The sequence below is a fragment of the Meleagris gallopavo genome, chromosome 2, assembly GCF_000146605.3.
Source record: "Meleagris gallopavo isolate NT-WF06-2002-E0010 breed Aviagen turkey brand Nicholas breeding stock chromosome 2, Turkey_5.1, whole genome shotgun sequence".
Classification (NCBI taxonomy): Eukaryota; Metazoa; Chordata; class Aves; order Galliformes; family Phasianidae; genus Meleagris; species Meleagris gallopavo.
The window spans coordinates 62,730,316-62,743,348 of NC_015012.2; the positions used below are offsets into that span (position 1 = coordinate 62,730,316).

Here is a 13,033-nt window from a genome sequence, read left to right on the forward strand (position 1 = left end):
CAGTCTGTGTAATTGGTAAAGACCAGGCCAGCTTGGTAAGGTCTGCCTTTGTCGCAGTGAAAGATCATCTGCTTCCTAGTGAATTGATGCCATGATTACATATAATTAACTCATTTTCACATAACCTACAAGTCCCAATTTAGAATAATCTGCATTTAGAATGAGGTAGAAATATTCTTGATAACAACATTCTGACCAAGAACTTCCCATATGATGTCTGAAACAAGATAGTGTGAGGTGAGGTAGCGTAGGACGAATGATCTGAGAGAATATTTTGTGTGTGAGTTCTGAATTGCCTGTAGTCACTGGAAGTGCTCGCATATGTGGATTTATACAGTGACTCATCTAAGTGGAAAAGAGGAAAAGATAAACTGTACGAGAATAATTGAGGTGATATTTTATTGAAGAAGAGAAGGAAGCACTTTAAAATGCTGTAAGTTATAACGTTGGCTTTCCCTACGTATTTTGTGTTTTTTTTGTGTTTTCTGGTTCAATGCTTGTGTATGTACTTAAAAATAAAAGAATTCTTTTTCTACTGTAGCTGGAATTACCACTTTATGTAAATATAATCAGAATTTATAATTGCAGTACAGAGAATCTTTCTTACCGAAAAGTATCAAGGAGTAATTCTATGTCTGTTTATTTTACCAGAATGCAGAAATTTCAGTATTCGAAGTGAATATCCGTTTTGTTGGTGGACTACTTTCAGCTTATTATCTTTCAGGAGAAGAGGTAAGATATTTTCACGTGGTTTATTTCAAATGTCATCATCTTGATAGATTGTTTTCAGGTTAGCAACCTGTTTTATTTATCAGAATTAAACTTATTTAGACCTTTGAAAATATGACTTATATGGTAAAGGCCTGTCCAGTGGCTCTTACTGCTTCTATTACTACTATGTTAATTTGTATTAAGGTTTTTAAGCTTTTACTTTATGTAAGTGTTAATGTTTTTCCTTAGTTGAAACCATTCTAAGTATGTCCCTACTGGGCTTTGCGTTGAAGCCTAGTGTTGAAGTGTGTAATTACGGAGCCTCTATGCCACTGTGCTGGCACATGGTGTATCTGCTTCACAAATCATTTAGGAGCATGTCCTTTAGTTCATATCAACTACACCTCTGACAAAGCTGTTGACTTTCCTGAAGCTGGAAGCATTGACTTTCATGGAAAAGACATGTTAAGAAAGAGAAGATAACTGTATGCTTATGTATACTTACATGTGAAGGTCTTTAAAGCATTAATATCCCATTACTTTCTATTGTCTTCTTGTAAATAGTTTTATAGGTCTTGTGATAACACTTGTCATGGTTTCTAGAGAAGATAAAGAAGCACTTTTTGTCTAACATACAGTTATTTCTGTAACATATTTAGTGAAGGCCATACTAAGTGACAGGAATCATAACATTTAAAAATTTTAATTTGGCACTTAAGTCTTTAATCTTACTAGCTCTATTTCTTGTTCCTTGTCTGTGGATTATACTAATGTTTTACTGCAGGATTAACACAAGTTAAAACTCTTTATCTGCAAGTTGAATTTATCTTGGGATTTCATTAAATCCAAATCACAGAATCAGAGTTGCAGAAGTTGGAAGGAATCTTGAGAGATCATTGAGTCCAACGCCCCTGCTAAAGTAGGCTCTCTACAAAGAATCAGTTATTGGCAGTAACTCCACAAAAGCCTAAAAATGTATAATTTTCAGTCATCTGCAAAATTCTCACATATTAGGCAAAGATGTATTTTGAGCCCATTACATTAAATAATATTAAATTTAAAAAAAAAATCTATACACCATAAAGTTTAAAATGGTGATAAAAGTTATCTTAGCAAGTGCTATTGGGTTATGTGATTAAGACAAAGTAGTTATGAGGAGACAATTTTTTTGCTGACAATATTGCCTAAAAAAGCTTACAATTTGTTTCTCATTATCCTATTCTGGATTTAGGCGATACTGAAAACACTGATATTTTAAAATATACAATTGTTTATGTTTTAGCTTTTAAAATTTGCTGAGAAAAAACATGCACTTAGACTCATTTCAAATTCACTCTTAATGAAAAAAAAAAAAACATTGAGAGGTGGTTAGTAGTTGACTTCTTTGCCTTTACTAACTATTGTTTTACTTAATGTTACTTCTCTGGCTCTTGAAGGAAATCATTTGTTCTTGTACAATAACTTGGCAACCAGAAATAAGCATACCTAAGGGTGTTTGCAGAATTGAAAGTTCTTCCAACTCAAAAGATTCTACGATTCTGTGAAGGAAGCTTTTTCTAAAGACAAGCTGATTTAAAAAAAAAAAAAAAAAAAAAAAAAAAAAGCACATTTGCTTAGATTAGTCAAAGCAAGGAATGTAGAGTAAAGGAAAGATGATTAAGTATTTCCAGTTCTGCTGGAATTTCATAAAGTGAACCCATGCAGCTGCTAAGGAGTGACCAAAAACTTACTAAAACATTATAATCAGGCCCCCTTCTTGGAGATCTTTGAGCTTTAACCACAGTCTCTTTATTGTGCAGCATCTGTGATGAGATATTCTTTTCTCTCTCACTATGAGAAACCCCTTGCATGAGCAGAAGTTCAAGGATGATGTCTGACTCATGTAGACAGCAGAGGAAAGAGCTTGAGCAGCACAGTGTAAGAAGGACATAAAAATATTAGCGTGCAAAGAAGGGCAACAAAGATGGTGAAGGATCTGGAGGCCAAGACCTATAGGTGAGGTCTCCTGATTTGTTCAGCCCAGAGAAGAGGAGGCTGAAGGAGGCCTGATGGCAAGCTCCAGCTTCCTCACAATGGGAGCTTTTCCAGTATGTTTTAATTAACTGGTTGTGACAGAAACAGAGAATATTTCTTGGCAGACAAGAGTTGGTGGAGGACTGTGTGTGAACCTTTAAATAAAATGGCAACTGTCTGCCAAGAAATGCCTAAGCCATTTGTCATCAGTGCTGTTGATTTCATTTATATGTTGATGGTTTATATCTTGTGTCTGTTAATGTGCAATCTCATTTTCAATCAGTGCATATTTTTTCTCCTAAATAACACACAGTCATTGCTTCTCAACTATTTCTTCACTTTTACAAGGTAGTTTTACTATCATCTCTGGGTCTGGATTTTATAGCAGCACTGAAATTCAAATAAAGCTACTGTACAAATAAAATGAGGAAGCACTTAGAACAAAAGAAGTTATTTCATATAATGCATTATTAAGTAGAACATTTTGCAATGGAATGGAATAACGCCTATTCTAATAATGATTCTTGTAATTAACAAAAGCAAAACACAAAGCTGATACCTATGATTAGGGAGAGGCCTGAGCCCTTACAGTGTGGGAAAGACACTGTCCAAGCCAGTAAGTGTTTTTCTTTACCTGATAGAAATCTCCTATCTGAGGCAGAATGATGTTCCTAAATAATAGTTGTCATAGTGACTTAGAGAGAGTAACTCAGTGTGCTTCCTCACATATCTCTTAAAAATCCTTTGCCTTTATCAGATGTGGAGAGACTTCTTGATTTGCCTCTTAAGTCTAAGATACTGAAGCAATAACAAGCTGCTACATGTGGGAAGAGCTGGGTGCAGCTACTCGAAGGCAGACAAACCATCCAGCAGTATGTAGTTTCCCATGTTGTTGGGTCTGTCCTCCACTGGTGCTGCTGATAGGCATAGCAGGGACTGATGTTGCCAGAGTCCGGTTGCTCCCACATCACTCTTTATTATATCAGTGGGCATTCATAAGGGAATGGAACCACTTGCATACAGGTTGTTCAGTGAATTAAACTTTCTCAGTTAAAAGCTCATTTAACTATTTAAAACTCACTTGTGAATATCTTAATTAAAGAAGTCTATGTTTCATTAGAAGTGACAGAAATAATTATTGTTTGTACTTCTAAATTACATTCCCATGGGTAATGATCCAAAGCTGCAACATATTGTATGTTTCATAATAATCTGTAAGTCCTAACTACTTAAGTAAATCCACCGTGCTCTGAAATGAATTAGGAGCATAGAAGTTTTAGATTCAGCTGGTAAATTCCCAGATTCCCTTGAAGATTTTCTGTTTTCTGAATGGGATGACTAATTGTTTGGTAACGTTTTTGGTTTTTTTTTTTTTTTTTTTTTTTATTTTTAAAAATATTTTGGATTCAGCAGCTGTTCTTCCTGTATAATATATCCTCTTTTCTGGGAGTAGGGACAGTTGTCTTCACTGGAGGAAGATAAAATAAAGTTGATATTGATCAACTTGATGTTTATATTGCCATTTCTCTCTGTGACATGAAGTAGAAATATGACAGATTTTTAACTACTCTGGCAGAATAGGGATATAGATTCTTTTGATTCAGAGCTTCTTTTGTCAGGCTGGCCACAAAAGTTGCTGACTTAATATAATACTTAGTCTCCACCATTTAACTGTAACTATTTTTATCTGGATCTCCTTCTTTTATAGATGGATCACTCCATGGAGAATATTTAAATTCCATTTAAAAAACAAACAAACAAAAAAAACACCAACATATAATTCATGATTTACCAGTCTTAGTAGCAGGAGAATTAAGTACTCCTTACCTGTACAAAGGTATCTGTTTCTGGCAATCAGATAATGTAAATTTTAATATAGATCCCTTGGGGATCTTATCTCACCAATATGAGAATTTACCATGTTTTATGTTCTGATTCCTTTTACTTAACTTGACACTAATTAACAAGAGGACTTTTCCTCTTATGTCATGGAAACTCGATTTCTGATGCCGTTCGAAACGTCAGGCATAGTGTGTATCTGTTCGATCACTTCACTGTGAATACCACTTTTCTTCCTCTTCACAGACTGATAGTATAACTCCCTGTTTAGTAGAAAGTAAAAGACTTCTATTGCATGTAGTTTTCTTCAGTGTTGTTTTAAGATTTGGGTTATGTTTGCTACTTCCTATCCATCTGCTGCTACTATAAGTGATGCATCAGTTGTATATCAATATTTCAGTGGTGTCACATTTTAGTTCCTTTAGTGCTCTGAAATGATCCTGGTGATTTGTTTTCATTATGATTTTCTTTTGAATTTCCATATTTTATAGAATCCTGGAGTCAATCAGCTTGGAAGGGATCGCAAGAGGTTCATCTAGTTCAATCCCAATATTGGAATGGTGCATTAGGGTTACTTTTTTAAGAATCTCTTCAAGAATGATTCCTAGTGCAAACAGATTTTCTCTTTCAAAACTTGAGTAGTATCAAGGTGAACCTTTTGTTTATAACAGGGTGTTGAATTGGTGTGTGAAGCACCAGTTAGCAGACTGTCAAACTAAGTCAAGAGCTACTCTTTGTCTTATAACCTCTGAGTTTCTGCAAGAAGTCATCATTACAGTGTATAGAAATGTGGTTTATATCTGCTCTGATGAAGTACTTAAGTCTGCTCGTAGTATTTCAGTCTCTTCATCTTTAATAATAATAGTCCTAATACTGATCTTTTTCTTTGCTAGCTGCATTAGAACGTACGACAGAATCCCTATGGGCTTATATTTTGCAGATGACCTCCTAAGATTTTGTCTTCTTAGACAATCTTCTATTGTTCCAAGCTGACTGCTCTTCAGTCCCATTTCTGTCTCAGGTTCCTGCTATTAATAACCATGACTACTGATTATAAGCCCGTCTCAACTTAATAGGTTCCCTATACTCTGAAAGCTTCCTCATTCCTGGTATTCTCTCCCCTTTTTCCCAATGCTATTTGCTTAGCTGCCATATGCAACCCTACCTCTCTAGATAGCTGCACACAAAATGCTGAGGATGTTTCAAAGAACTGTAACAGAGATGCTCCTTTTCACTTTCATACTTAATGTTCCTTCTGTCCCTGCTCCGGAATTATTGATGGCACATATTGCATACTTTGACAGGGAAAGCCTATCCAAATGAAGCCTTGTGGAAGCTCTGCAATCTATTTATCTGCCGAGCAATCTATTATCATCACCAACAATTTTTGTACATTATAATAAACACTTTCACCTACTGTACTGATGTAAAGTGAAAACAGTGGTAACTCACATCAATTCAGTAAATTGCTAACTGCTGAAGTTCAACATAAATACATTTTTCTTTGAGCTGTCTGTATTAACATGAATACTCATAGCAGTGATACCCAGGGCAGGAAGGGCAAAGCAGCTGTGTTGAAAAACCTGTTTCAGCTGCCATTTATAAACCTCTACCAGGAGGAGAAAGAAACTGGGAGCCCTTATTTGGGTCTGAAAAAGATGAGTTTAGAACTGACCTGAATATTTATTCTTTATCACATAATGGATTTTCTTTTGCACAACTAAAAGTACATTGTGTGCTTGGAGAGTTCTTTTGGAAAAAAGAAAACAACTTGGTTTGCCTAATGACAGACTTATTTGAAAAGTCTTTGCATTCATTTAATGTCTTCAGAAATAACTAAACAAACACTTTATTGCTCATTTCACTGATTTAAACAAAAATTCCTGCTTACTTCCAGACCTACCATAGCTGGATGCCAAAGGTAGTAAACTGTTAAATGGGAGAATGGATGATAATGAGTAATATCTGATTGTAACAGCTGGTGTGGTTGACATGAACACCTGAGCTATCCTATTAAATAGAACTGACAGTGAACTGGTTTGTTTATTCTGAGGACTTGGCTCTCAACCAATTCCCGTAGTTTCACTTGTTTGCAGTTGTGAAGAACAGTTGAAGAGGGGCACGTCTGAGGGTAGTAGTAGCGTGGGTGCTTTCCTTTTGAGTAGCAGTTCTAGATAGATCCAGAAGAGGAATTGTTTGTGTGATATGCTATTAACAGTCTGTCCACAGACCATGTATCTGCAAAGAAATTTGCAGATATTTGTCTTTCACTTATCTCAGTATTCAGGTCTGTCATTTTGCAGCACCAAATGCAATTTTAATAATAAAACTGAGTAAGAGAAGAATAAAATCATATTGTCTGAAGAGTTAGTAGGATTGTCCTGCTCTGAAAATTTAATTAAGAAAACTTACAACAGATGGTTAAATACAATACTCCTGGCTCTGTGGAGCTAGTTGCAAGCAGTGTTAGCACTGTTGCAAATATACTATCTTTATCTAAAGAATCATGACTGTACATAAGCTTACAACCAAAAATCTCTTATTTCTGCAAATGAAAGCAACATTGGAGTATCTCAGCTGATGCTGACAGGGGCAATAGACGGTCATTAGCTTGCCCTCTTTTAATCTAGGCTACGTCAGAAATATGGAAAATGAATGTATTATAAAAGTTCAGTTAGATGGCTCAGAAGTAATAAGTAAGAAATTGTATTGAATCATTTAACTGATTCCACTTCCCCCCTTACCCCCCCCCCAAAAAAACGAAAAAAAAAATACTGTGCATCTTCATTTTCTTCTGGACATGCATTAACTCTTCATTTCTTCATCTCTGTATTTCAGAATGTTTAGCTATTGTTATTATTATATATTTTTCTTATTATTAATAATAATATGATTAGTTAAGACCCCATTTTGTGTTCTGCCTCCACTGATTGACTAATCTGGAGGTTACTTTTCATTAAGTTTGGAGTTAAGTAGGCCTCCTCTCCTTATTAGCTTGGTGAAGATAAAAGTATAACTAGCAGATGTCTCTAGCAGATGTCTCTAGTTTTCATTCTACAGGAAAATATTAAGGTGTTCCATCAGATTTCCAAATTTGACTTTCTCAATTAATCCTTCTACTTTTGTACATTTTTGTGAAAATTTAAATTACTTATATTAAAGAAATTGAAGTATACCATAAAATTGGGAAATGTTCCTCCAGGAAAAAAAAAAAAAAAAAGAGAGAGAGAGAAATTAGTGAAATGGATGAGTATTAGCTACAGCCTTAGTCTTTTTATATGAGCTTATGGGATTTGGACCAAGGAATACAGTTATACGTTGGAGAGGTCTTCTGAGAAAAGATGCTTTCTTCTTTTGTCTGACAATATTGCACGTGAAGAGTAATTCTGAAAACTGCAACTCTCCTGGGGAGAAACTACTGTCATACTTCCTATTCTTGCTGAACTTTAAGAAAAGAAACAGTTCCTTGCAGTAGAAGACTTACATTTACCCTAGGATGTCATGGCATTTGTTGAGAGATTCTGGGAAGATGTTCTAGTTTGCATCACACTCCAGGAAGAGGTTAAACAAATCAAATTCCTATTTAACCATCTAGTCTAAATCTACCCTCTTCCAGTTTAAAACCATTTCCCCTTGTCCTGTCTCTACATGCCCTTCTAAAAAGTCCCTCCTTAGCTTTCCTGTAGGCCCCCTTCAGGTACTAGAAGTACCCTTCAGGTACAACCTTCTCTCCAAAATGGAAAGATATGGATATGATGGGTTGACTATTCAGTGGTTGAAGTGGTAGTGCATGATCTAGCTGTGTGTGTTCCTGTTCATTGCAGAGGAGTTAGACTAGATGGCATTTAAAGATCCCTTCCAACTCTAGGGATTCTATGATTCTATGAAATTGGCTATTTGAATGATCAGACTAGAGATTCATTACAAAACACCACATTCTCTGCCACATGGAAGTCCTGGGGCTTCAAGTTAACTGAAGATCATTGAGAAAATTGAATGCCTCACATCAGAAGCAGACGTTATTGTTATTTTTGCATGTTCTTTATGCCTCCAACAATAGGTACAGATAATGCCATATTTGCTACAGAAGACATATACTTTTAGCCTCCTTTGGATTTAGCAATACATCTTGCCCAGCAATCTGAAACAGATACAAGCAAGGCTAGTTGACTTTATGCTTGTTGGCATAAACTTTTGGGGTCAATTTATGGGAAGTGCTAATTGGTCTGGCTTTGGGCTGTTTGTTTGTTTGTTTTTGTCAAGATCATGCTTTTCAAACAACAAAAATCTGAAACATTTTTAAGGAAAACTAAGGAGGAGTTTTTACTTCTAGAAACTGCAGGAATCCACATGCTATTTGTGTGCCATGTGTTTGTGAAAAATGCAACCGTTGAGTAATGTTGATAAATTTTGTGGTTGATAAATGAATCCAGTTCCTGTCTCTTCTGTGCCAAAAGCTTTTCTCTGCCATACACAGACTGTATTTGCACCCTATGTGCAAATGATTGAGTAGTAACTTGGAAAAGATGTTCATATGAAAAATCCTGAGCCACTTCCAGTGCAATTGGTGCCAGAGGGGAATTTTGGTATTTGGCAGGTGATCACCCCTAAAAGGAGCTATCATGATTCCTTGAATTAGTAAATATAATATATAAAATACACAGAAATGGGCAATTTGCAAACCTTTCTCAAGCCAAAAATTGAGAAGAGGATGAACGAAATCACTTAAGTGAAGACTTGAAGGATTAAAGAGAGGAGTAATATTAGCGCCAGTGCTGCTTTTCTCAGTGAAAAATACTGTAGAATATATTTAAACAGCAAATTTAAGTTCCTTAGCTCACTGTTTACATTAGAAGTCTTTTGTAAATTAGTATTTTAGTTTTGTATTTCCACAGGTGTTATCTGGTTATTTATCATAGAATCATAAAATGGCTTGGGTTGGAATGGACCCCAAGAATCATGAGGTTTCAACCCTCCTGCACAGGCAGGGCTCCCAACCTCCAGATCTGGTACTAGATCAGGTTGCCCTATCCAACCTAGTCTTGAACACTTCCAGGGGCAGAGCATCCACAACCTCTCTGGCAGCCTGTTCTGCTCTCTCTGTAAAGAACTTCTCCCTGGCATTCAATCTAAACCTTCCCTGCTTGAGCTTAAAACCATTCTCTTATTTTACCACTATCTTGCTATTATTTTACTAATTAATTTTCTATTAATGCATAAGATGTAAGAGGTCAAGAGGTAGTTAAGATATTCTGAAGAGCTTGGTTTTTATGTTTATGTACGTCTGTGATGTTCTCCACTCAAACATCGGTTGCTTGTTCAGCCACCTGACTTTGATAATCTCTTCAACCAATAATTGATTAGATGGTACAAAGCAGGCATTCTCATAATTCACCTTACTACAATAAAAAAAACCAACCACATGTAAACAGACAAAACTTTGAAGTGAACAGGGAAGACCATTTCAGCAGCAGTGTGACTGAAGCAGAGTCATTTTTCAGTTAACAAAAAACAAACTTCCTTCTGGCATCATGGGCCAATTCTGTTGCATTTCATGAATCAGATACCTTGAACTACAAAATGACTCTGTAACCATTAATCTGAAGAATTGAATGTGTCTTGTTTTTTTTTTTTGTTTTCTTCAGCCCTTAGGCTGTCATCTACTTTTGTAGGCTAAATAAAATAACAACATTAGTTGTTTGTGGAAGCTGGTTCAGTTCTGCTAGTGGTTTAAAGTTGTGATTTTTTCCTTAGGGGGCATGTCGTCCTTAATTTTTGCAAGCATAGCTAGATAATTTTACAGTCCAGTGGATCCTCAGGATCATTGTGTGATAAGAAAATGCTGTGAAATTCATTCTTTTCCATTTTTCTTTAAAAGTCTTTTTTTTGTTTTCTTCAAACCAACAGCTGCAAAACAAAGTCAGCAGCTCACAATGACATTTCTTAAAAGATTCTATTTTCCCAACTTGTTCTTAAAAATGCTATTCATAGTATACAGACAATTCCAATCTTTTTCCTTTTGTTATGCAAAAGTTGTGAACAACTCAGGCCTTCTCATCAGCATTTGCAGCTTGTAGGGTATCTCTTGCAAACATCAGTCAGACTGTGCTCAGTTCTTTTCTCTCCGCAGTTGCTTTTATTTCTATTTCTATTCAAAAGGGATCAACAAATAATCTTATTGATTCTAGACAAGATCAATAACTCCTGAGATGCTGCAGGCAAACATTGCCAGACTGCTACAAGGGACTAGGGATGGTAGTCAGAACAGCTGGGCAGATATAGTCTAATATTAAATGCCATCAGACATTCTGATTTGCTCAAAGATTGTTTGCTAATATGATTATTAAATGGCCCAATGATGGAAGAACTTAGTGAGATAGTGAGAATTCCTTGCTCAACCAGTTCTTTTTCAATGGTCTATGACAGTTGGTGATTGAAGAAATGAATGTTGATCATTCTAAGTCATGCTTATAAGACTTTTTTTTCATAACCAGTTCCAACTTGAAAGGCAGATACATTACTGCCATGTTTTAATTTGCATACTACAAACTAGAAAAATAATCAAGCGAAACCTACTTGGTATTCTTTCTAGGATTGGCCATGAGAAGTCTTCAGTCAAACAATAAAATGAAACAGTAGAACTATGTCATGATTTTGGGTAAAAACAAAAAGAGCTCATAGGACTGTCATGCTTTGTTTTTTCCTCCTCCTTGCATGAAGTGTGGAGAGGGAAAGAAACATAATAATTCCTATTAATGATAATATGTATACTACCTCAAAACTTTATGATTACTTCTAACCATCATTTCTTCCAAATATACATTGCATGTATACATACATTCAAAAATAATGTAATGCTCATCTTTGGAAAGACCATCTCATGGCTATTTATTTATAGGAATGAATTTAAAGTTTAACTGTTGGGAAGGGGAGGGGGAACCCAAACAATTCTGTAGGAAATTCAGAGAAACTAATTGATTTGCCCATAAACTTATTACGTACTGGCAGCACTGCTCTTCAATCAGAGCAGTTGTTTTTGATGTTTAAGAATTGGAAATGTCTGCCTTCTTATATTTTAGCCTCTTAGTTTTATACTTGTCCAGTAAGAGAAATAGTCTCAGAGTAAACAGTGAGTAATTGAATTAGTCTGCCTGATGATTTAACTTACAACATAAAAGCAGCTTCTTAAATTATGGTTTTCCTCTCTTGAAGCCTTCTCTTTGGCTTACATTAAAAGAACTGCAAGAGAGTTCAAGTTTTTTATATTTAATTTTAGGAAAATACAAAACCACTTTCTTTAGGTTTGTTTTGGATACACACATTATTCATCAGATAGACCAGTGACTACTGTTTGTCAGAGAAATCTCAACAGTAATAACACACTGAGCTAGGAAAGCATCATTATCCTTTTCTACTATGCAAGAGAGTTTTTTTCTAGTTACATTACTTGTGTAAAAAATCAGGAAGAAGGTGTGTGGTCTTGTGGAGACAGGAACTAAGAAGGATGTCAAATTTTAATGTTCCTCTCCCCTGAAAAATAGCATCTCAGAAATGCGTAATCAATGCAACTGCTAGTGCTACAGAGCTCGCCTGACACAGAATAAAGTAAAACTGTTTGAACAGCGCTGCAAATCCAGTCTGAGTTTACTGAAATTACACATTCTTAATCCCATTGCATTTAATGAATTTTGCCGAAAGAAATGAAAAATATATTCTTTGGTTTTAGTTGTTGTGACTGAGAGTACTGAAAATTTACAGCTGGAGCAAATAAAGTTCTTGTTCCTTTTCCATATATCTAAAAGTGAGATGGAAACAGTTTGTAGCTGCTTGTTGCATAGGAAGGTCGATCAGTTTTATGTCTGATAACATGTTCCTAAGTGATCCGTTCTGTAAATCTATCAGACTAACAGTGGGCATTGTCTTTGTACTTGCAGTCATTTTACTTTTTGAAATATTTATGATGTTTCCAGTATCTGAGGTCATAAACTTTGGAAATTCCTGTTATCAGCTTTAGTGTAAGAATTAAAAGAACCTTTTATTGTTTAAACACTGAATAGCTTTAATATACAAAGTTAATTTTGAATATTCATTAAATCTGATACATGTTTAAACAACAGAAGAAATGCTCTAAAATATTAGTTTAATTTAATCTTGTATCCATGAGCACATCCAATTAATGGTCAGTGGAACTGCCAAAGCATGAGCAGAAGCAGAAGATCTCTTTAAAAGACATTAGAGTAAACTTTAATGCAAATGAAAGTACTTAGGCTTTTTGTATTTAATGAAGACAAACCCTCTAATTCTATGCCCAACATCATTACTTGTTCTTAAACAAAAGTATTTAGACATGTCTGTTGGGGTTCTCATCCTTTGTTCCTGGGCCCTAATCTGCGTCATTGCAAGTGAATTAGTTTACCACTTGCTTCTTTCTGGAGCAAGTCACCATTGCCTATAAAAGAGGTAGGAGGCT

The 13,033-nt window shown here is 35.4% G+C and overlaps 1 protein-coding gene across 1 annotated transcript in view; it reads left to right on the plus strand.

Annotated features, from left to right (window-relative positions):
* Positions 1–627: 627 nt before the first annotated feature.
* MAN1A1 (mannosidase alpha class 1A member 1) overlaps positions 628–13,033 on the plus strand; it is a gene marked incomplete at its 5' end in the record, with an annotated part of 79,869 nt that continues 67,463 nt past the window's right edge. Inside the window, 1 exon segment of the mRNA XM_010707467.2 lies at positions 628–732. Coding sequence (XP_010705769.2) covers positions 628–732 — 105 coding nt within the window.